This window comes from Moschus berezovskii, chromosome 1, assembly GCF_049115385.1.
Source record: "Moschus berezovskii isolate FMDL1 chromosome 1, NW_MosBer_1.0, whole genome shotgun sequence".
Lineage (NCBI taxonomy): Eukaryota > Metazoa > Chordata > Mammalia > Artiodactyla > Moschidae > Moschus > Moschus berezovskii.
The window spans coordinates 153,902,830-153,927,545 of record NC_142460.1 but is presented as its reverse complement, the minus strand read 5'-3'; the positions used below and the strand labels follow the sequence as shown (position 1 = coordinate 153,927,545).

The 24,716-nt window shown below is 35.6% G+C and overlaps 1 protein-coding gene and 1 non-coding gene across 4 annotated transcripts in view; both read right to left on the bottom strand.

Moving 5' to 3' along the window:
• PIK3CB (phosphatidylinositol-4,5-bisphosphate 3-kinase catalytic subunit beta) overlaps positions 1 to 24,716 on the bottom strand; it is a 173,926-nt gene that overhangs the window by 41,096 nt on the left and 108,114 nt on the right. For all 3 annotated transcript variants that reach the window (XM_055412884.2, XM_055412913.2, XM_055412903.2), the window contains 4 exons: positions 21,851 to 21,981; positions 19,451 to 19,501; positions 5,186 to 5,374; positions 327 to 448 (listed from right to left, as the gene is read on the bottom strand). In XM_055412884.2, coding sequence (XP_055268859.1) covers positions 327 to 448; positions 5,186 to 5,374; positions 19,451 to 19,501; positions 21,851 to 21,981 — 493 coding nt within the window. The remainder of the gene's footprint in view (positions 1 to 326; positions 449 to 5,185; positions 5,375 to 19,450; positions 19,502 to 21,850; positions 21,982 to 24,716) is intronic.
• TRNAS-GGA (transfer RNA serine (anticodon GGA)) lies at positions 7,782 to 7,853 on the bottom strand. The gene has a single exon. It is a non-coding gene; the product is annotated as a tRNA-Ser (tRNA).

The window sequence follows — 24,716 nt, the reverse complement described above, 5'->3', positions numbered from 1 at the left end:
AAGGGGATTTCCCTGATGGTTCAGTGGTTAAGATACTGTGTTTCCACTGCAGGCGGTGTGGGTTTAATCCTTGGTCAGGGATCTAAAATACTGCATGCCATGTGGTGTGTGGCCAAAAAGAAAAATATCTGTATCGTGTGCGTGTGCGTGTGTTGGATAGCAGAGACTTGAGAGTGTGAGAGAATAACAGGGAGGAAGGGAACGAACGCTTCGAACTGAATCATTCCTAGCCTTTTCCTTTCTTACAGAATATTCAAGCAGATCTCAACTTCTCTTCTCACCCACAAGTTATTCCTTGACCCCAAAAAGCCTCCTGCAGGAGATACCTCATCTGTTGCAGGCAGCCCACAGCATATTCTCGCACATACTGATCTGGATAGTTGAAATCTAGAAGCTCAAGGGCCTCCCGGGGAGGAAGTTTAGGCCAAATCTGAAGCAGTGCTTGAAGCTGTTTAAAAATTGAAAGGAAAATAAGATTACTTTTCTCTCCTATATTTTCTGAACCACTTATCTGTTTCTTCTCAGCACACAGGAACAGAGATGGGTCAAAAGAAAGGAGAAGCATACATGCAATTTCTAAGGCCTCAAAAATCCATTATTGCTAATATAGGTTAATAAAAGATGGTCTCTGTTGAGATATTCTATTGGGAAGCAGGAAAAAAAGAGATTATGTACTTAGCTGGAAGTAGAATGATACACTGAATATATGAACTCTACAATTATTAACCATTAAAAAAATTTTAAAGGAAATAAAGGCAGGGGCAAGGTGAAGGGGCAAGGACAGGAGAAGGTGAGAGGAAGGGGAGGAGAGAGAAATGACCAAGAAATACTTAAAGGCCCTTGAGGGAGGCTAAAGAGGGAGGGATCTATGTATACTTATAGCTGATTCACCTTGTTGTACAACACAAATCAACACAACACTGTCAAGCAAGTATCCTCCAATTAAAAATAAATTTTTTAAAAAAGAAATACTTAAAGGTAAAATTCAAAGTACAAATATAAGCTGCAAGACTCAAACTAATAAAAGGCAATTTATATATAAAAAGTACATTAATAAATCAACATAAAATTATTGAGTTTAAGAGTATCTATAACTTTATAAAACTTTATTGACTAGAATACATTTAAATCCTTTAAATCATAGTAAGTTATCCATAGGAAATAAACAGTACATAGTTTATTAAATTCAGCCAGTTTCCCATTTACAGATGTCACTTAGAAATTATCGAGACACACGATAAAAAAGCATCCCATGGGGGGATGACTTGGGAGTACTGGTGAGGGTTGGGTTCAGATGGACATGGAAACCTAAGTTCCAGAAAACCCAAATTTCTAGAAAGGATTTTATCTGCCTCCCATCAGAATGAGTGAGACTCATCAGAGTTGATTTCCTTTTATGAAGGGTCGATTTTGGACAGAGTCCCTTCCTCCTCATAATTTTGATATGCTTATATCTTACATTCTTATTGCAGAAGGAAAGTGGGAAGAAAAGTGGTTATGGAGGAGAGTGAAACACGTTTTTGATAATTATGAGTTGTGGCTGTCCAAAGCTCAACCCTATCTGACAAAGTCTTATTCCTTAATTTCTAATTTATATTGCTTGGTTTTCATGGGTATTACTTAAACAGCACTGACATCAAGACCAAGGAAGAAGCACAAAATGTATGCAAGACCAGAGATACAAGAATATGGCAAATAGATGGCAATGGCTGAAGGATTCTCTCAGTTGCATGTTCAATCTCAAAAGTCGTGTTGGAGGAGGTGGCCTGTGGAACCTGCTACCCGCCTTGTCATTTGTCATTTGAGCATTTGTGAGAAACCTGGGTTTTGACAATTACATAAAAATAATTTAAATTCTATGGCTTTAATTACGAAAATTATAAAACTTCTCATTAGTTTGTCAAATGCCCAAAAAAAGCCAACATCTAAATGAGTAACCAGTAGTTAAGGTATTTTCTCATATGAAACAAATTTAAAGTTCTCTAATGATAATTTATAAAAAAATTAACTTTAAATTGCTTTACGTTAGCAGGAAAAATAACCCATTTGAGTAATTTTTTGAAGTTGATCACATTATTATTATTAATATATATTTACATAAATTACTAATTTGCATATGAAATGTGATACGTTGCAATTTACATAATAAATTATATCAAAGTTATTCAACAAATAGAGTGAAATGTTACTTTTTACATTTTAACTTTTACCTTAAATCTTGATTCAATTAATCTTAAACTACTAAAGAAAATATTTACCTCTTATACTTGTTCTTTTAATGTATATACTACATGTATGCATACAGTACATAGGCAGACATACATACACTTACCTGTGGTATCAAAATCCCATGGGGATAGGGCTACTAGGGGAAAATATGAAAAAAATGCTCCTGAGGAGTGTAATAATGAAAAAAGATTGAGGAATACTGGTTTAAAGATATGAAATGCCTACCTCACCCCAGGTTTTATCACCCAATTTCTCCAAAACTCTAATGGACCAGTAGTCCTTATATAGATAAGGGGGACAGTTTCCTAAGGAACTGAAACAATAGTTTAAAAAAACTCCTAGCATCCCCAATTAACACATGGAATACATTGCTCCTCAAAAACAACACTGGGATAGATAATCTTATAAAATACCAGAGGTTCACCTATGTTATGGGTTAAAAATATCCCTACTACTGAAAAGTAATTCTTTTAGTATGTTATTTATAATTATTAAATTGAAATATAAACATTAAATTACAAATACTCATCACTTCACTTTGATGAAAGCTATGGAAACAAGTAAGGAAGGCAAATCTGACTTAGCCAAATAAACAGTGAAATTAGTTTCACTATTTTCACTATAAAATAGTGAAATTAACATGCAATTAATTGCTCATCTGCTGCAAAGACGACAGAATTAATTTCACTATTTATATGCCTGTAGAAATCCCTTCTGCAGTATGCCAAAAGAATACTTTCCTGTGGATTCAGTTCAGTTCAGTTCAGTTCAGTCGCTCAGTCGTGTCCGACTCTCCGCGACCCCATGAATCACAGCACGCCAGGCCTCCCTGTCCATCACCAACTCCCGGAGTTCACTCAAACTCATGTCCACAGAGTCGGTGATGCCATCCAGTGGATTAATGGGAGGCTAATCTTTTACAGAATTTTCACCCATGGCTTATACCTTCAGAATCACAGTACAAATTTGCACCAGGTTCTGACTCTCCACTTCTCTTAGGCAGTCAAATTTTTATTTATTCATTTATTTATTTTTGACTGTACTAGGTCTTAGTTGCTGCACAAGGGCTTTCTCTAGTTTCGGCAAGCGGGGGCTACTGTCGTTGTAGGGCGTGGGCTCTAGGGCACGTGGGCTTCAGTACAAACGGCTCCCAGGCTCTAGAGCACAGGCTTAGTAGTTGTGATGAATCGGCTCAGCTGCCCCATAGCATGTGGAATCTTCCCGACCCAGGGATCAAACCCATGTCCCCTACATCATCAGGCAGATTCTTAACCACTTGACCACTAGGGAAGTCTGGTAGTAAATTTATTGAAAATATGGTTTATATTCTCTTCTACCAGTTCAGTGTAACTGGCAAATAGGATAGGACTGGGGAGAAGCTAAAACACACTATTTTTTATTCTTTTGCTCTTCCTTTCTAGACTACTAAAACGGGGGGCTTAGGATCATGAAATTCATGTCTTCCTGTACTTGCTTATACACATTTAGGTTTTTCTATTTGAGTATTAAGTTACACTACTGACTTTTTCTACACAATGGAGGAAATTAACTTATATCTGAGAACAATGCTTTAGATTCACTCATGGAAATGAGACAAGTATACTAATCTCCTCAGTATAAAAATCTGTGTCCCTGGGGTTCAAATTAAGAAATATTAAGCTTGAACTGCCTTGTTCTATTTTCTGACAGCTAGAATACAAAACCTCTCTTTCAGATTTCTTAAGAGTACAGTAAGAATTTTTTTTTCTATTCTAATTCTATACAAAATAATAAAATGATGTATTTCTTGGATAGGCACTTAGAAATGAATGCTATTCATGAGAAGTAGGCAAATGCGCCAACTAAAAAATTCTTATATCTTACATTCAACCATTATGGGGGTTCACAGAAAACTATCCTTGAATTTAAAGAAAAAACTGGTTAGATGACAACTATATCGGAACAATTAAAATCTAGCTTTAAAAAAAGATATCCTGACAAAAATAGCTCCTTTCAAAGTAAGTAATGGTCATGTGGCCTAACTGTATAAACAGTTTAAACAAGGCACATCATATAATTTAGTAACATGATTCCCAAAAAAACTGTTAGACACTAGGAATAAACTCAAAAGAAATCCTTTCTAAACTTAATTTGAGAAATAAAATAAAGCAAAGATTTTAAAAATACAAGATTAAAATAAATATGTATTTGTCAACTAAATTTAAGTCATTATAGATTTAATAAAACAAGAAAAAATTTAAAAGACCAATTGAATTCAAGTAAGATGAATAAATGTGGTTCTCTTAATCAGAATGTATTCATTCTGATTAAAAAATCATTTCAAGAATCTTTCTGGAGAACATTGATAACCAAATGAATTTCGTAACGTCACTGTTTTTTCATAGGTTCTTAAAAATAAAATCAAGTAGCTAAAATTCGGTGGCTTCTTCTGGATGCAAATTTTTTTTTCCTATTTTCTATACTGCTTAAAGACAAACGTTCACCAACACTGCCCAACTTTAAATAAATAGTAAAAGTGATATTTAGATCATTTAATTTATGATCTAAGACGTTAACTTCTAAAAATAGAGGTTAATTTCAAATAATACATATGCATTTTAGACATTCATTGCAAAGGGTCTTAAGATGAAAACCTAGGAGTTCACTGATAAAGCTGGTAAAAGTAATCCAGGATCTACCATATGCTGGCAGAAATTAGGATTATTCCAAGACCTAAGTTTTAATTATCTTTAGTAAAGGACATAGAAAACCTACTCAGAATTTGGGATTTTGAAATCTTAAAACTTTTTGGTCTACCATTTAGATCAAAAGGTCTAAGAGTTTAAAATCTGAAAACTTCTCCTGCAGAAAATTATCCAACCTATGGAAATTTACCTTTGTAGGAAAGGACAATTTACATGAAATCAATAAAGTAATATAACCGCCAAATGGAGTTACAAAAATGATCTCTTGTTACCTGAGCAACATCCTCAAGTTTATTCCACTTGATCGACAGCAACAATTTCGGCAATGCGTGTGGGAAATTCTCTCTGCAGTCTTGTCGCAAAGTCCAAATAAGATCCATTTCATTCTCACACAGTTGAGACAATGGATCCCTGTCCAAGATTTCTTTCAATACAGCAAGAAACTTCTTTCCACCTCGACTCTAAGCGAGCAAAATTACTAGTTACAAAACAGAATTGTGTAAACATAACTGGTAAACCTTGAACACAGGGGTTAGGGGCACCAACTCCCAAGCAGTAGAAAATCCCTAAATCCGTGCATTTAACCAAACCACGAATCATGTGGTACTGTAGAATATGTATATTGAAAAAAAATTCACTTGATCTGCACAGTTCAAACCTATGATGTTCAAGGGTTAATTATACCATGAATTTTTAAATAATTAATGAACTTTAAAATGTGAGATATTAACAATCTAATTCATTAAAAAGTTGTAGCTCCCTTTAAAAGTTTTATTAAGCTGAGTATTAAATTTGTAAAAAGATAAAAGATAAAAAAGAATCCTCTTTTAAAGTCCATGTACAAACACTAGGTGGCAGAATTGCAATTTGTATTAAAAAGAAGTCATATTTGAACTGAGTTTCTCATCTTTTTAAATTTTTAATTGCTATAAAGAAAAAAAAAAACAAAATCAAAGATGAACCAACCATATGAAGTTTGTTTAGAAAAAAGTAATAGGTGCCTTCTTAGCTCTGAGGCACTAAACCATTTAGATTAAGAACTGAATCTGGCTAAAATCAAACATTTAAAAAAAAACAGTAATCCCATTTTCTTTCCCAATCCTTATAAGAATATATTAAAATAAAGAAAATGGACCATACCGTTTCTTCAATCCAGACTCTGAATTAAGACTAACATGGAAGAAAGACATACATTTTCCCAAATATAAAGAAAAACTATACCATTTAGGCAAAAATGTATCTCCCTTACCCCAGCCCCTCAAAAAATCTCCAGAACTATCTGACAAGATTGTGTAAGGATTTATTAATATATTTTAGTAGTATGCTATTTGGTACTTGAAATTACTTTAGCTGGGATTTCATATCAACATTAAACTGAATAAATCAAACCACTAACTTTCTAAAGTAGTGAGATTCAAAATAGTATATGCAAATGTTAAAAAGAATTAGGAAAACATAATTGCCCATAGAGAAAATCTGAAACAGTCAACAAAAACACCATTGGAACCAATAATCAAGTACACCAAGTGTGGGATACAAGGTTAATATATAAAAGTAAATCATCTTCTTATGTATTAGCAATACACAAGTGGAATTGAAATTAAATAACACAATACCATTTACATTACTACCCCAACATAAGGAAACGGGTATAAAGTTAACAAAATAAATACAAGATCTATATAAGGAAAACTATAGAACTCTGATGAAAGTAATCAAACAAAGGGAGCTATATTCCATGTTCATGAATAAGAAGACTCAATACTGTCAGCTTTCCTCAACTTAATATCAACAGATTCAATTCAAACCCAATTAAAATCTCAGTAAGTTATTAAGTGGCTATCAAAAAACTGATTCTAAAGTCTATATAGAAAGGCAAAAGACCCAGAAGAGTCAACACATTATCAAAGAAGAAAGAACAAGGTTAAGGTCAACATGACTCTTAGGGTCAACATGACTTAGGTAAAAATAAATGTGAAATACAAAACTATAAAACTCCTAGAAGAAAACAGGAGAAAATCTAAATGACTTTGGGTTTGGTGATAACTTTTAACATATAACACTAAATGCATGATTCGTCACTGAAAGAACTGATAAGCTAAACTTCCATGAAATTTTAAATTATCTGCTCTGCAAAAGAAGCTGTCAATGGAATGAAAACACAATCCACAGACTGGGGGAAAATATGTGCACATACCTTATAATAAAGGACTGGTATCCAAAATATACAAAGAACTCTTAAAACTAAATAACAAGAAAACAAACAATAGACAAAAATACAGATCAAAGACCTGAACAGATACCTCATCAAATAATAAATACACATGGTAAAATATATACATATATATATATATATGGAAATCAGTCCTGAATACTCATTGGAAGGACTGATGCTGAAGCTTACACTGCAATACTTCAGCCACCTGATGCAAAGAACTGACTCATTGGAAAAGACCCTGAAGCTGGGAAAGATTGTAGGCAGCAGGATAAGGGGATGACAGAGGATGAGATGGTTGGATGGCATCACCGACTCGATAGACATGAGTTTGAGCAAGCTCTGGGAATTGGTGATGGACCGGGAAGTCCAGTGTGCTGCAATCCATGGGGTCACAAAGAGTCGGACATGACTGACAGAATAAACTGAACTGAACTGATATGTGAGCAGATGTTTAACATCACATGTCAGCAGGTAAATGCAAATTAAGACAAAAATGAAATATGACTACATACCTATTGAGTGAGTGAAGTCGCTCAGTCGTGTCCGACTCTTTGCAACCCCATGGACTATAGCCCATCAGGCTCCTCCCTCCATGGGATTCTCCAAGCAAGAGTACTGGAGTGGGTTGCCATTTCCTTCTCCAGGTGATCTTCCCAACCCAGGGATCGAACCCGGGTCTCCTGCATTCCAGGCAGACGCTTTAACCTCTGAGCCACCAGGGAGGCCCACATACCTATTAGAATGGCCCAAATCCAAAACACTGACAATATCAAAACCTGCTAAGGATGTGAAGCTACTCTTATTCAATGCTGATGGGAAAGCAAAATACTACCATCACTTAGGAAGACAGTTTGGCAACTTCCTACAAAACTAAACACTCTTACCACACAATCCAGTATCATGCTCCTTGGTTATTTATATTTACCAAAAGGAGTCAAAAGCTTATGTCCACACACAAACTTGCACATGGATGTTTATAGCAGCTTTATTTAAAGTTGCCAAAACTTGTAAGCAACCAAGATGTTTTTCAGCAGGTGAATGGGTAACTGAATGGATAAACTGTAATACACAGAATGGAAAACTATTTAGCACTAAAGAGACACAGAGAAACCTTAAATGCATATGACTAATAGAAAGAAGACAACCTGAAAAGGCTATATGTGAAATGGTTCCAACTACAACATTCTGGAAAAAAGCAAACCTCTGGAGGCATTAAAAAGATCAGTGGTTGTCAGGGATAGATAAGTCATTATGCATGTGCGTATGCATGCTCAGTGTGTCCGACTCTGCTACCACATAGATTGTAGCTACCAGATTCTGTCCATGGAATTTTCTAGGCAAGAATACTAGAGTGGGTTGCCATTTCCTCCTCCAGGGAATCTTCCTGTCGCAGGGATCCAACCCATGACTCCTGCGTCTCTTGCATTGGCAGGTGTTTTGTTTACAACTGTACTACCTTGGAAATACTATATGTCATTATACATTTGTCCAAACCCACAGAATACACAACAGCAGGAAGGAAATCTAAGACAAACTATGGCCGTTGAGTGATTATGATATATTAACGTAGATTTTTCCCTAGTAATAATGTACCATTCTGGTGAGTGATGCTGATAAAGAGGAGGCCTATATATGTGATATGTGCAGGGCAGGGATATATGGCCAATCTCTGTACAGTCTTCATAAATGTTTTGAGTCTAAAACTGCTCTTAGCAAAAATAAAGTCTTTTTATTTATTTTTTTTGTTAAAGTCTTTTTATACACCTGTATCCACACACACACACACACACTCTCTCTCTCTCTTCCCCCATGTATGAATTATAGTGGGTTTACATTCAGAGCCTCAATCTAAAAAAGGTATGCTTTATTTCACAAACTTGACTGAGTTTCTCTGAAAAATGATCATGATAATAATCAGAATTTGAAAATGAAACCCCTACACTTATATATAAAAGTGAAAGCTGATACTGCCAACAACGAAGAATGTAAATTGTTCATGGGAGAGAAAGGCAGACTGCTATTGAGTTAAATAGTGAAAAAAACTAGCAGACCTACTATAATCCCATGGATCAAAATAAGACTTTACAGACCTGCTACAAGTAAATATTCTGAAGACATGGTAGTGAAGGAAGAGGGAAGAGCAATGAGTTAGCTGTGTAATTGCACTGTGACTGTTTACTGAGCTATGAAAAGCACAGTACTGAAGAAGTCCAAGGTAAAAACAAACAACTACCAAAAATGTTTCAGGAAGCAAAAAAACAACAGAAGATCCTTACATTCATTTACAAAACAATCAGCAATGAAAAATTATACTGCAGTGCAACTGAAGAACTTATACTCATGTTAAAATGCTTGAATTTAAGTAATGATAGGAAAAAAATAAAAATTAACACCCATACTCTCTACTTTGTTTTTATGTTTATATTTTTCAAACCATATACATATTATGAATTATTGACCAAAATAAAACACAACATATGTATCCTGCCATGAGCATATGAAAAAAAACTATGGCTCTTTCCCCTTGCTCACTGGAAGTGGGGGTCAGGGGTCTGGAAAACTCACCTGTCATATTCAGAGAGGCTAGAAACTCAAAACATGTTAGCAATATGCTTTCAAATGACAGAATTAACTATGCATTGGCCAGACTGGGGACCTGACAAACACACAGCTGAGGATGAGACAGTCCATGCAGTCATGGCTGGTAAGACAGAGAGTGCGAAGACAGTTAAATGATTGCAAGACTAATTACAAACAGAGGATTGAGGAAATAAGTATGTTAAGGTTGATAGGAATCTGGATTACTCACTATCAGAAAAGGTAAATTAAAATATGTTAAGGCACAGACCAAAAAGAAATCCTGTGGTAGTGAATCCAAATTAGAGACAGTGATAAGAACTCGTGGTTTTTAGTAGATAGATAAAGCAAAGAAACATGTCTCGGTGCTTTTTGTTTTTGCTTACTAAGTCATGTCAGATTCTTTTGCGACCCGCCAGATTCCTTTGTCCACAGGATTACCCAGGGAAGAATACTGAAGTGGACTGTCATCTAGTTCTCCAGGGGATCTTCCTGACCCAGGAATCAAACTTGCATCTCCTGTATTGGCAGGTGAGTTCTTCACCACTGAGTCACCAAGGATGTTCAAATATGCAGCCGAACACATAATACCTAGCTCTGTTTCATGAAAAGACCTAATGCAATTGCATGCCAAGGACAATGAGAATACCGAGTGCCCAGAATTTGGACTCTAAATACTTTTGACAAACAAAAGGTATCAGGACTCCCAGGAGGAATGACTGAAACCAAAGTGGGGGTAAACAAATCACCAGATGAGCCTGGAACACTTTCTTGTACCAGAAAGAAGCAGATGCTCAAAGAATGATACCGACAGGTCAACCAGACACAAGATAGAACTTGAGTTGTCACAGGCGAAACCTGGGTCAAATCTGCACATCAAAATTAACTATGTCATTAAATAAAAAAGAAATCACAAATTCAAACTACTATAACTTTTTTATGTAAATAAATAGGGGGCAGTGAGAAAAACATCTACCCTACAGTATAAGTCAACTAACAAACCCAAAAGGAAAGTAAATTTGAAAATCACATTTTGCAAACCACTGTAATACTGGTTCAGACAATCTGTATTAATAAATACTAAAATAAGCGGGTGAAAGTTAGCTGTGAAACAGTATGCTTCCTAAGTCCACAAACTACTTATTAACTTCATAGTAGAAGAACCTAGTAGACACTATTCTAACCAAGTAATAATAATTAATATCAAAAGTAATGGAACAACCACCACCAAAAAAAAAAAGAACCAAAATGACAAACTGACATTGTTTGCTGTGAGTAAAATGCAGTAAGGACACATCACCACTTTAATGTGTTCAGTTGTGTCTGACTCTTTGCAACCCCATTGAGCCCACCAGGCTCCTCTGTCCGTGGGATTATCCCAACAAGAATACTGGATCGGGTTGCCATTTCCTCCTCCAGAGGATCTTCCCAACCCAGGGATCAAACCCTTGTCTTGTGGGTCTCCTGCATTGGCAGCAGATTCTTTACCACTGAGTCATCAGGGAAGCCCCCACCACTTCAATGTATTCATGCTAAAAATGCATAGCTAGAATCCGATCATGACAAAACATTAGGCAAATCCAAACTGAGTGACATTCTACAAAGTAACTGATCTGTATCCTTAAAAAAAAATCAGTCATTAAAGAGAAGGAAAGACTGAGGAACTGTTCTAGAATGAAGGAAACTAAAGACACATGTCAAAGAAATACAACAAGTAATCCTGGGTTGAATCCTGGGCCTAAAGAACACTACTGAGACAACTGGCTAAATACGAATGGAATGTGGGGAACAGATAATAGAACCGTATCAACATTATTTTCCCGATTTTCATGAATTGATTCTGGTTAACTATGAGAATGTCCTCATTTTTAGGAAATATACACTGAAGAATTAATGAATAAATGGTATAAGGTACGCCACTTCATCTCAAATGATTCTGAAAGAAATGCATACACACACATGGAATGACAGAACAAATATGGCAAAGTGTTAACAGTTGGGGAAGTTGGAGAAAGCTCTATGGGAATGCTTCATACTCTTCTCTCAGGTTTTCAGAAAGTCTGACAATTTTTTTTTTTTAATGATTGCTCTTTGCTTCCATCAAATGGAAGGCATTAAAGATTCCAAATCATTCTATTAAGAAAACATTCTAGGTAGATCCCCAGAACCTGTGAAATAAAGGCTGAGTCACCACCTGCATTCACAAAAGCCAGTCATTAAGATTTTGTGACTGAGATTCAGCAATAAGAAAATAAAACAAACTTCTTAACACAGATGTTTTAGATTAGAGCAGGGTTTCTAACCCCCATGCTATCTCATAGGAGGATGGTCCTGTGTGTTGTAGGACGTTGAGTAGCCCCTGAACTCCATTAACTACCTGTCAGAAACAACCTCCAGTGAGTTGAGACAAATAAGAAAACTTTTAGATGTACTAAATGCCCCACCTGAGGCAAAAAAAACACTCAGGTTGAGAACTACTGGCTAGGAAGATCAAAAGCTGCCAATTCAAGAATCATAACTCACAAAGATCACATTTTTTTCTATTCCACAGATATCCCACAATCTTTGGCAACTACATGTTTTTAAAAATGCCAATAGCTATTAGGCTTAACACTTTCAAAAGAACAAAAGTGCTATTGAGAAGGATATGATAAAACTAGAATCCTTTTGCAGTTGGATTTTGTAGGTGGGAACGTAACAGTTATTTTAGAAAACAATGGTAGTTCCTCAAAAGATAAAAAACAGAATTACCATATGATCTAGTAATTCTACTTATGGGTACATAGCCAAAATAACTGACACAAACATCTCAAAAATATATTTGCACACTCATGTTCACAGCAGTGTTATTCACAATAGCTAAAATGTGGAAGCAAACAAGTGGATAAACAAAATGTAGTACATAAACTAGGTATTAGTAGCACTAGTGGTAAAGAATCTGCTTGCCGATGCAAGAGACCTGAGTGGGATCACTGGATGGGAAGATCAACTGGAGGAGGAAATGGCACCCTACTCCACTGCTCATGCCTGGAAAATTCCATGGGCAGAGGAGCCTGGTGGGCTGCAATCCATGGGGTCACTAAGAGTCAGACATGACGGAGTGACTGAATACACATACACACACACACAATTCAACAAGTGAACTTACTATGATCTTATTAAGGAATGTAACATGCTCTTGACATATACATGAAAAGAGGATTAAAACAGTGGAATGAGAACATAGTTCTTTTTATTCCTTTCATTCAAAAAGATGAAGTATTTTAAGTATTTAAAAATACTAACCTGTAAAAACATGTATTTCTGCTTCATTGACTATACCAAAGCTTTTTGACTGCGTGGATCACAATAAACTGTGGAAAATTCTGAAAGAGATGGGAATACCAGACCACCTGACCTGCCTCTTGAGAAACCTGTATGCAGGTCAGGAAGCAACAGTCAGAACTGAACATGGAACAACAGACTGGTTCCAAATAGGAAAAGGAGTGTGTCAAGGTTGTATATTGTCACCCCACTTATTTAACTTCTATGCAGAGTACATCATGAGGAATGCTGGGCTGGAAGAAGCACAAGCTGGAATCAAGATTGCCGGGAGAAATATCAATAACCTCAGATATGCAGATGACACCACCCTTATGGCACAAAGTGAAGAGGAACTCAAAAGCCTCTTGATGAAAGTGAAAGAGGAGAGTGAAAAGGTTGGCTTGAAGCTCAACATTCAGAAAACAAAGATCATGGCATCTGGTCCCATCACTTCATGGGAAATAGATGGAAAAACAGTGGAAACAGTGTCAGACTTTATTTTTCTGGGCTCCAAAATCACTGCAGATGCTGACTGCAGCCATGAAATTAAAAGACGCTTACTCCTTGGAAGGAAAGTTATGACCAACCTAGACAGTATATTAAAAAGCAGAGGCATTACTTTGCCAACAAAGGTCCGTCTAGTCAAGGCTATGGTTTTTCCCGTGGTCATGTATGGATGTGAGAGTTGGACTGTGAAGAAAGCTGATCACCGAAGAATTGATGCTTTTGAACTGTGGTGTTGGAGAAGACTCTTGAGAGTCCCTTGTACCGCAAGGAGATCCAACCAGTCCATTCTAAGGGAGATCAATCCTGGGTGTTCATTGGAAGGACTGATGCTAAAGCTGAAACTCCAATACTCTGGCCACCTCATGCGACGAGCTGACTCACTGGAAAAGACTCTGATGCTGGGAGGGATTGGGGGCAGGAGTAGACGGGGACGACAGAGAATGAGATGCCTGGATGGCATCACCAGCTCGATGGACATGAGTTTGAGTGAACTCCGGGAGTTGGTGATGGACAGGGAGGCCTGGTGTGCTATGAATTCATGGGGTTGCAAAGAGTCGGACACAATTGAGCAACTGAACTGAACTGAACCAGTAACAGTTCTGGGATACAAGAGAAGTGCCTAACATAGGAATCCTTTAATGAGAGAAAGCAGATAGGATCAGGGATCAGATCTGCTAAGATTCAAGCGGTAGTGAGAAACACAGTTCCAGGATGCATTCCAGCTTAGAATCAGAGGATTCAAGGAATGAGAGGTGGCCAAGGGGAATCGTCAGGGAAGTTAGTAATGGATCTGCAGATGAAGCAGCTGCTGTGGGCACACAGGCCCCTTGCTCTGTTTGTGCTGAGCTGAAACAGCTATGGGATCAGCCCAAAACTGAGATGAGGAGCACGGTACTGAGTACTTGGGAAACACTTGATCTGAGAAAGGAGGAAATCTTCACATACAGGAAACTCATTTTCAGCACAGCCTACCCCCAAATCCTACAGATGCTGAATGTAGGTTACAGTGAATAACCAAACAACCAGGGAGCCACAAGTACAAAAGAGCTAAACTAAGAATCACCAAACATTGAGAAAAGCCAAAATAAGAAGAAAAGATAGATGCCAAAAGAAGACGCAAGGCCACTTTAAAAGATAAGACTGTTTTATTCCTCAGAGAGAACTAATGTGACAGAAAAGCCATGAAAAAGGAATAAACAGAAATCTTTTAAAACATAAACATCTAAAGAAACAAACTCCAACCTGACTTATCATAAGAAAATACAAGTTAAAGCAATGTGACATCAGTTTATATTCACTGAATCAACACATTAAAAGGGTTGGCAGAAACGTAAAAGGATAGAAACTCTTCCACAGTGTGTTTTAACTCTTTTAGGGTATACGATTTGATACAATTCTTACTAAAAGGGGACAAACCTTTCAATCTATAATTTTATTTATAGGAATTTATCCTGTAAAACACAAACATGTATAAAGACATATAAAACATTCACTGAAACAAAGCTTTAGTAGAGAATAAGTGGAAATAAGCAAACATACATCAGTGGAGGTATGAATATTTAATAACTAATGGCTATCAGTAATTAATGTCATTAAATATTAACAAGATTTTCATAGAGAAGTGAAACTCTTCCTATAAACACTACAAGATCCATACAATGTACTGCATGAAAAAAAGAGAAAGTAAAAAGATCTCAAACTGTTTAAAAAATAAACAGATATGTACACACAAAGCTAAACATCTCTAGGAGAGAAAGGTAAGTAGCAGCTAGTAAAAAAACTTACATTTTTGGTTCCATATAATTTATTTATTGTACTATGAGAAACCTAGATAGCATATTAAAGAGCAGAGACATTACCTTGCCTATAATGGTCCATATAGTCAAAGCTCTGGTTTTTTCCAGTAATCATGTTATGGATGTGAGAGCTAGACAATAAAAAGGGCTGAGCGCGGAAGAATTGATGCCTTTAACTGTGGTGCTGGAGAAGACTTCCGAGAGTCTCTTGGACAGCAAGGCGATCAAACCAGTCAATCCTAAAGGAAATTGACCCTGAATATTCACTGGAAGGACTGATGCTGAAGCTGAAGTTCCACTACTTTGGCCACCTGATGCGAAGAGCTGACTCACTGGAAAAGGTCCTAATGCTGGGAACTGAAGGCAGGAGAAGGGGACGACAGAGGATGAGATGGTTGGATGGCATCACTGACTCAACGGACATGAGTTGTGAGCAAACTCCAGGAGATGGTGAAGGACAGGGAAGCCTGATGTGCTACAGTCCATGGGGTCGCAAAGAGTCGACGTGACTGAGTGACTGAACAACAGTCACTAAATGCCCACTAAAAACAAAAAAATACAGCAAACCTGGACGAGAATATTGCATCCTCATTAAGGAAAGAACCTCTGATTTATGTAAGGTAGCAGTAGATCATAGGAGAAATAACACAAATTAATTTAGACTTCTGATATTCAAAGAGCAATATTAAGACTAATAAAGGCTAACTAAAAATAGGCATGAGAATGAAGACAGGCCTATATAAATGTTACCTCTTAGACTGCAATTGTATGCTTCCATAATTTCCAGGCAAGCTGATAAGTGTATACTTATAATAAAATTATTTTATTTCATTAAAGAGAACTACAGTTGACCCTTAAACAACATGAGGATTAGGGATGCAGACTCTCGGCACAGTAGAAAACCACGTATAATTTTACAGCTGATACTCTGTTCTGAGGTTCGGTATCCACAAATTCAATCAACTTGATCACATGGTACTGTAGTATGTATTTAATGAGAAATCTGTATGTAAAAGGACCTACGTAGTAACTGTGTTCTTCAAGGGTCAACTGTACTCTGAAAGTATTTGTAGTAGGAGTTATTTGTACTGCAGGGCTTGGAACATTTTTGAGAACTCTATAAAAGGTAGAAGACAGCCTGGGAAATAGCCAAAACAATCCTAAGAAAGAATAAATCTGGAGCATTCACACTCGCTGACTTCAGACTATACTACAAAGCTACAGTAATCCAACAGTATGGTACTGGCACAAAAGCAAACACATAGATCAATGAAAATGAACAGAAAGCCCAGAAATATATCCATACACTTATCGTCAACTAATCTACAAGAAAGGAGGCAAGAATATACAATAGAGAAAAGACAGTCTCTTCAATAAGTAGCCTTGAGAAAACATGGACAGCTACATTTAAAAGAATGAAATCACAACATTCTCTAACACTACATACAAAAATAAACTCAAAATGGTACTATAAAACTCCTAGAGGGAAACATAAGCAAAATACTCTTTGAAATAAATTGCAGCAACATTTTTTTATCTGTCTCCTACGGTAATGGAAACAAAAGCAAACAAAAGCAAAAGTAAACAAATAGGAGCCAGTTAAACTTAACAGCTTATGCACAGTAAATGAAATCATAAACAAAATGAAAAGACAATCTACAGAATGGGAGAAAATATTTACAAACAATGCAACTAACAAGAGATTATATACAAAATATACAAACAGCTTATACAATTCAATAAAAAAAATTTGTTTTAATGTGTAGAACATCTAAATATTAATAGTTATTTCTCCAAAGAAGACATACAGATGGCCAATAGGCACAAGAAAAGATTCTCAACCTTTCTAATTATTGGAGAAATACAAATCAAGACAAAAATGAGGTAACACTTCACACCAGTCAAAATGGTAATAATCATCAAAAAGCCTACAATTTGTAAATGTTGCAAAGGGTGTAAAGAAAAAAGAACCCTACTACACTGTTGGTGGGAATGTAAACTGCTGCAACCACTATAATAGACAGTATGGAGGTTCTTTAAAAGACCTAAAAATACAGTGGCTATATGATCCAACTATTCCACTTCTGGACATATATCCAGAAAAGATGAAAACTCTAACTTAAAAAGATCCCTGCACACTAATGTTCACAACAGCACTATTTACAATAGCCAAGACATGGAAGCAATGTAAATGCTCACTGACAAGATGAATGGATAAAGAAGATGTGGTGTGTATACACACCTATATACACATCTTACAATGGAATATTAGTCATAAAAGAAAGAAGTATTTCCTACTGTATAGCACATGGAACTATATTCAATATCCTGTGATAAAACACAATGGAAAAGAATATGTACATATATGTATAACTGAATCACTTTGCTATATAGTAGAAATTACCACAAAATTATAAATCAACTATATTTCAATAAAATAAAATTTAAAAACAGAATGAAATATTGCCACTTACAGCAAAAGGAATGAACCTAGAGACTATCACACTAAGTGAAGTATAATTCACTTAGATTATCACACTAAGGGAAGTTTTATCTACAAAACAAAAATAGATACAAACACCAAAAAACAAACTTAATAGTTACCAAAGGAGAAAGTTAAGGGGAGTAAATTTGGAATTTGGAATTAACAGATACACACAACTATATATAAAACAGGTAATAAAGATCTATTGTATAGCAAAGGGAACTATATTCAGTATCTTGTAATAATCGATAATGGAAAAGAATCTGAAACATACATATAAAACTGAATCACTCTGCTGTATACCTGAAACACTGTAAAGCAATTGTACCTCAATTAAAAAAGGGCTTCCTTGGTAGTCCAGTGGTTAGGAATATGCCTGCCAATACAGGCGATAGGGGTTCCAATCCCTGGTCCAGGTAGGTTCCACATGGCACGGAGCAACTAAGCCCATGGAGCCCAGGCCCTAGAGCCCACAAGTAGAACTACTGAAACCCATATGCCCTATAGCCCCTGTTCTGCAACAGTGAGAAACCCATGCACTGTAACTACAGAGTAGCCCCTGCTCATTGCAACTAGAGAAAGGCTGTGCACAGCAAGGAAGACCCAGGGCAACCAAAATTTAAAAAGCAATTAAAAAAGCAATTAAAAATTTTTTTATTAAAGAAAAAAAAAGAAGAAAAAAATGAAGACGACAGCCTGGGCCAGACATTTCTCTAACTACATTAAATATTGCATTCATTCTGTACAAATAATAAAAGCATATGATTATCTCCGTTTGCCTCCTGGCTTCAAACTAATGACCATTCTATATACAGTGGCATTACTATAGTCACTTGAAAATTATAAACTGATAACATGAAAAGAAAATATCAGATTAAAACTCAGAAAAGTCTTAAGGTCAAAGTAGAAAAAATATTATTAAAAAATACAGATGGTAGAAATATGATACATATTGTAAACAAAGTAATCTATTTTGAAGCCTTTGGGCAGAAACAATGGGAAAGGTGTGTGTAGCAGAGACTGATATTTGTCTGTCAATATGCCCTGTCCCCTTCTTGCTTTATTAACTATAATCTCTCTTACTCTTAGCCAAGTACATGACTGCCGGCCAAGGACTACATTTCTCAGTCTCACTTATCGTTAGGTATGGCCTCTAGTCTAACTTTTCCTGTTCCTGAGGGCTGGAGCGTAGTAATGTAGAAAGCTAACGCACCAATATTAAATGAGATAAAAACTACATATTAGCATGAAAGATTACCAAGATGCAAGAAACCTGGGTCCCCAGCACTGCAAAACCTGCCTTAAATATATCTGCTCTATTATGTCAGAGAAGTTAAGAAAATATAACCTCCTCATTCAAATGAATAACATTTAAAGGATGGTATCCTTAATTTATGAAGTCAGAGCATCCCTCACAGACCAGCTGCTGAACCTGTGCTTGAACCAGAAAAGTGCTTACTAACTAAACACAGAACAACTAGAAACAGCTGCCATTCAACAAAATATTAACATGTACATACCCATGCACACTCAGACTATTCTTGCATATGAGTATGGTGTTCCATAAGTTCATTACCGTAAATGACACGAAAGTGACTAATAATAAGCAAAACCTTGTAACAGAAGGCTATTTTAAAACCTTGATACTTACTGATACATTAGCACTATCACTGCTTGCAATCTCAGCTGCTTTTTCAATAATCTGTTTAAAAAATTGAAAAATTAAAATTTGGCTCTTGCATTTGTAAAATTATAAGTGTAAATGTCTAGACTTGTACATAGACTTATACATCCACATATACAGGAGCTACATATGATATGGCATTTCTATGGTTTATAACTAAGTGTGAATTTTAAATACAAACTGGTATTATGCGGTGATTCCCAATCTTCAAACACTTGACAAACTCTTTACTATAAAGACTATTGACTCCCAGAGTATACCAGGATACTCTATAGATAAAATAAGCAGTGGCTAGTATATATGAACACATTTTTAATATAGGTAAATATTTTCTGGTTAAGAAAATGCAAAAGTATGTCATAGTTGGAGAAGGAAATGGCAACCCACTCCAGTATTCTTGCCTGGAGATTTCCATGAATGCAGGACCTGGTGGGCAAGTCCATGGTGTCTCAAAGAGTTGGGCATGATTTAGCAACTAAACAATGTAATATTTACCAAACACAGAATAAGTTTTTTATCATTTCTCATGTTTTCTTCTGAATTAGCAGATAACAAAAGCAGAAGTAATGTCAAGAGAAAACCTAAAAATATTTTCTGAATTTAGTAAGTTCCAAAGACGCTCTTTTTCTTCAAAAGATGGGGAACCCACTGGTCTACTGGAAAGGCTCAGCAGGTAAAAAAACCTGAAGACCCACATCCAGTTACTGAGTTAACTAATTCTCTGCAAATACTTTAATTGTATCCATATGTATAAAGTATACTGGTAATTTCCATCCTATTTCATAAGGTTGTTATGTGATAAAATTATATCATAGCTATTAATATTAAGCAATAATCATAAAACTAATTTGAAAAGTAAAATGTATACAAGTGGGTAAATCAGAAAACATTAAATAAAAACATAAGAAATTTTCACTTTTTATATCTACACTATGTTTTTCAAATGATCATATGTGCAATTGTACAATTAAAAGAAAACTAAAAAATATAAATATATTATACACATTTAAACACTAAACTTTCCATTCTATGTAGATCTTCAGAGACAGACTCTCCAAGGGATCAAAAAGGCAAAAGTAAAGTTTCATGACCAGGTGTAGACGATTCTGTTGACAACAATGCTGAAATAAAACATTTCAAAAAACTGGACTTCTCTTAAAATATTAGATTAAAAATACTTAAAATTGCACAAGATGCTAGATTTGTAAAACCACTTCAAAAACCATTTCTTTTGATCCAAAAGAAATTATAAGTGACTGCTGAACACATACAATAACTGAAGACAAAAAAAGTCTGAGCTTGGACTATTAACTGTATCACAAGTAGCTATAGCTTATGTATAAATTCCTAATCTAAAGAATAAAGCCACAGAGTAAATGTAATGGATGCATCAAAATGTACCTTCTACTCAGTGTACACTAAAGTATATGGTTCTTGACACATTTGAGATTTCTACTATAACAATCACAAATTTTAATTTGGTTGTATATTACTGAACAGAAAAACATTCTAGAAGAAAATGAAAAATTATATCCATGTGGATAAAATTCAATTAAAATGAAAGTAAAGGAAGAAATATTTGGTGGTACAGAATGTTAAAATACAATTAAGTGTACAATATATTAATTGAAATTGTACTATAGCGTAAATGTTTAAAGGCAGCATGGACTCAGATGACTGAAGTAAATAAAATAAACTTATTTATCATCTGAAAATTTGCTCAAAGATTTCCTCACAAAAATCAGCATCAATCACACCTGAAACAAAGATGCCAAACCTGAAGATAAAACATATGACAGCTTAACTCTCTTAGCATGTAAATGATCATAGCCTAATTTTCAACCTCCACCACTCTCCATATCCCAAAGACATGCACTTTATACACTAAAAAGTTATGTTTAGAAACAGAAGCCCTTGCTGTAGCTTTTACAAAAGTAAGTCCTACTAACACCATATTCAACATAAACAATCTGTTCTTTGAATACCAACTCTAATCACACTAGTGATTATCTTTGAACTGACACACTGGCACGCTTCACTGAATATTTCACACATTTAGAGCTATACATGAATGCACTTATAGCTCTTTTAATTTGGAAAGAACCTCACAGAACAATTATGATTTCCTCATTTTATAAATAAGGAATCTGAACTCCAGAGATGCCATGTCTCACTTGCTCAGTGATAAAGCCAGTACTAAACAGAGCTGGCGTCTGGCTCAGTGGTCTTTCCACTGAACCAAGTTGTAAATGTATATAACATCTTCAAAGAGAAACAGATATATCTAGCTTAAGTGATAAAGAACAGAGTCGAGAACTAATAACTGAATTATTTCATAGATAGTGCCCCTTTAAATAATTAGCTTACCTTATCGAAGGGAGGATAGTAATAAGGTTGTTTTTTATTCTCTGGGAATTTTATGTGCAAAGCTGTTGCATTTTCTGTATATGGATTTGTTTGAACAGTTCCCATTGGATTCAACATTTCTTCAAGTTCATCTAAAACATGCAAATAATTTTGATTCTTAGGAAAATGTCTTTAAAACTAAAACAAAACCTTAATGGATTTCTATCATGAAAATTATCTTAAAAGTGTGTCACCGGGACCACTCTGGTGGTCCAGTGGCTAAGACTCCCCGCTCCCAGTGCAGAGGGCCCCAGTCTGATCCCTGGTCAGGGAACTAGATCCCGCATGCTGCAACTAAAGATCCTTCATGCCACAACTAAGACCCAGCACAGTCAAATAAATAAATATTTGAAGGGGGGTGAGTGGGGTGGGGACGAAAAAAACTGTGTCACCTATGGAAGTTTGATAGACAATATCACTAAGCCTCTAATCTTCTTAATCCGTTCCGTTCCGTCACTCAGTCGTGTCCCACTCTTTGCGACCCCGTGGACTGTAGCCTACCAGGCTTCTCCGTCCATGGGATTCTCCAAGCAAGAATACTGGAGTGGGTTACCGTTTCCTTCTCCAGGGGATCTTCCCGACCCAGGGATTGAACCCAGGTCTCCCGCATTGGAGGCAGACGCTTTAACCTCTGAGCCAACTTGGCACAAAATTTGAATGTGAGTTTACATAACATCTTTAAAATGAAAAAAATTAATAAAAATTAATAGCTACCTCACATCTTTCTTCAAATTTGTTCAAGTATTCTCAATCTACAAATAAAAAAGTTGGAACTACTCTCTTTCAAAAATTAGGTGGTCCATAGGAATTTTTATTATTTCATCAACATTAATTTCTTAGTCACATATGTTCTGATTTTCATAGTCATCACAGTACCCAAACTGGTATTTTGACTGTCATCAATGACGTTCCTTTTGACAAACCTAATGGTAATATTTCTCTGTGATCTCAAAGCTGCTGATATAAACACCTTCTTTGGTAGTTTCTGAAACATTCCATCCAAGTGGTACTTCAGGACACTCCTTTATCTTCTCTATCACTCTAAGTATAGTCCATTCACAGATAATGCATAGTAATCAGAAATTCAACATTATCTTAAACTCTGGAGATGATATAACTTTCTCACTACACAGAGAAGCAAACTGTTGAAGAGACATTAAACTCTGAGGAAACAGAGGTGGCAGTACAAACTAAAGTCTCCCCTCTCCAAACTATTTCTCTCATAACAGATTTTTCACACATTCTTTTGTACTTTAGCAAGGAAATAAAAGATAAAACTACCTGTCCAGACCTGATGTCCAGGTAGTATGCAAACTCAGAATTATCTCTCAAAGCTAGAAAATCTTTACAAAATATTTAAAAGTTTCAGCTCTTTAATCAGTCCTTTGCTTATCATGTTTAATACTCTCGAATCCCACAGATTCCATTTGACCTAGATTGAAGGAATTCTCATAATTTCCACACTTCTAAAGCTGACTTCTCAGCAAATTAATAATATCCTCTATTTGTGTTATCTACATAGTAGTGTTATTTTGTCCTATCAATTGCAACCTATCTAAAGTCCAGTGCAGCATTTTAGTATTATCAGCCCCAAAGATATGGAAACAGAACACTGCACAAAACATGCTATTTTGCTTTAAAATAGGGAGAAAACTAGAAATTGGTGTTTGTATTTCCTGCTATATACATAAAGAATTAATGTGATTATAAACCTTCTAATGATAAGCTAAGAACTCCAGATATTAGAGTATTTATAGTTCCTTTGTTTCTAGCTTGTACCTACTAGGATAAATGTGAATTCTAGAAACACAACAAACAGAACAAATATCTCTAACATTTTGTTAGAGATAAATTCAGGTTCATGGAATGACAAGTTAATCACAAAAATTGTCAATTTTGCTAAAAATATCAGTAAAGTTACTTACTGATTTTGGAGAACATGTGTGAGTCTAAATTAAAATTTTCAAAAAAGTATACTGCTGAAATGAATAACTTTTACTCTGAAACTACAGCTCCTCTTAAGAAATGTGTAAATGCACACTACTCGCCTATATTTAGGGAATAACGTGGTTAGTGAAAATTAATGGAGGTGTATGCAGGAAAGGGTAGGAATAAAAGAACATACACAAATAAAATACTAGGATGTGAGAAGTTTATAAATATGTCTGTGGATAACTGATTATCCAAAAACAGTTTCTCAGGTAGCAACTACTAAGATAGAACATAGAAAAATATTCATCACCCACAAAATAATTTTTGAAAGCAAGAAGGTTCACAATTTTATGAAACAGATTAACCAACGATGAAGACGGGGCGGGGGGGGAAGCCAGTATTTTAACACAAAATAAAATTTCCAACACTTGGGAAATCTATAAGAACAATGAAAAGAGTCAAGTAATCTTTTGCACAAATCCTAGGTTTGAACCAATAACATTTAATACTGACTGACTTATCAGTGAGTTCCCCTTTTTCATACATAAAATGGAATAAAGCCATCTACCTCACAGGAATACTATTTAAGAAATACAGACGTATGGAAGATGCTCCTCTCCTAACTCAAGTTTCAGGCTACAGCCAACTAAAGAAGAAATGTTTTTACTATCCTTACAATGTCAGTTAATGTTTCTTCTAGTGTAGAAGTTTAGAACAACTAGCAACAACAGAGGTTGTTATAAAAAGACATTGTTCTTGAGGAGAATTTCTCAGAAACCTATAAAAAATAAAACAGTTAATGTGAGAAAATACTCATCAAAGTAAATATATTCAGACACAAACAACTTGTAAATATATTAATATAATCTTTGGGAAAATCTGTTTTAGAATAAAA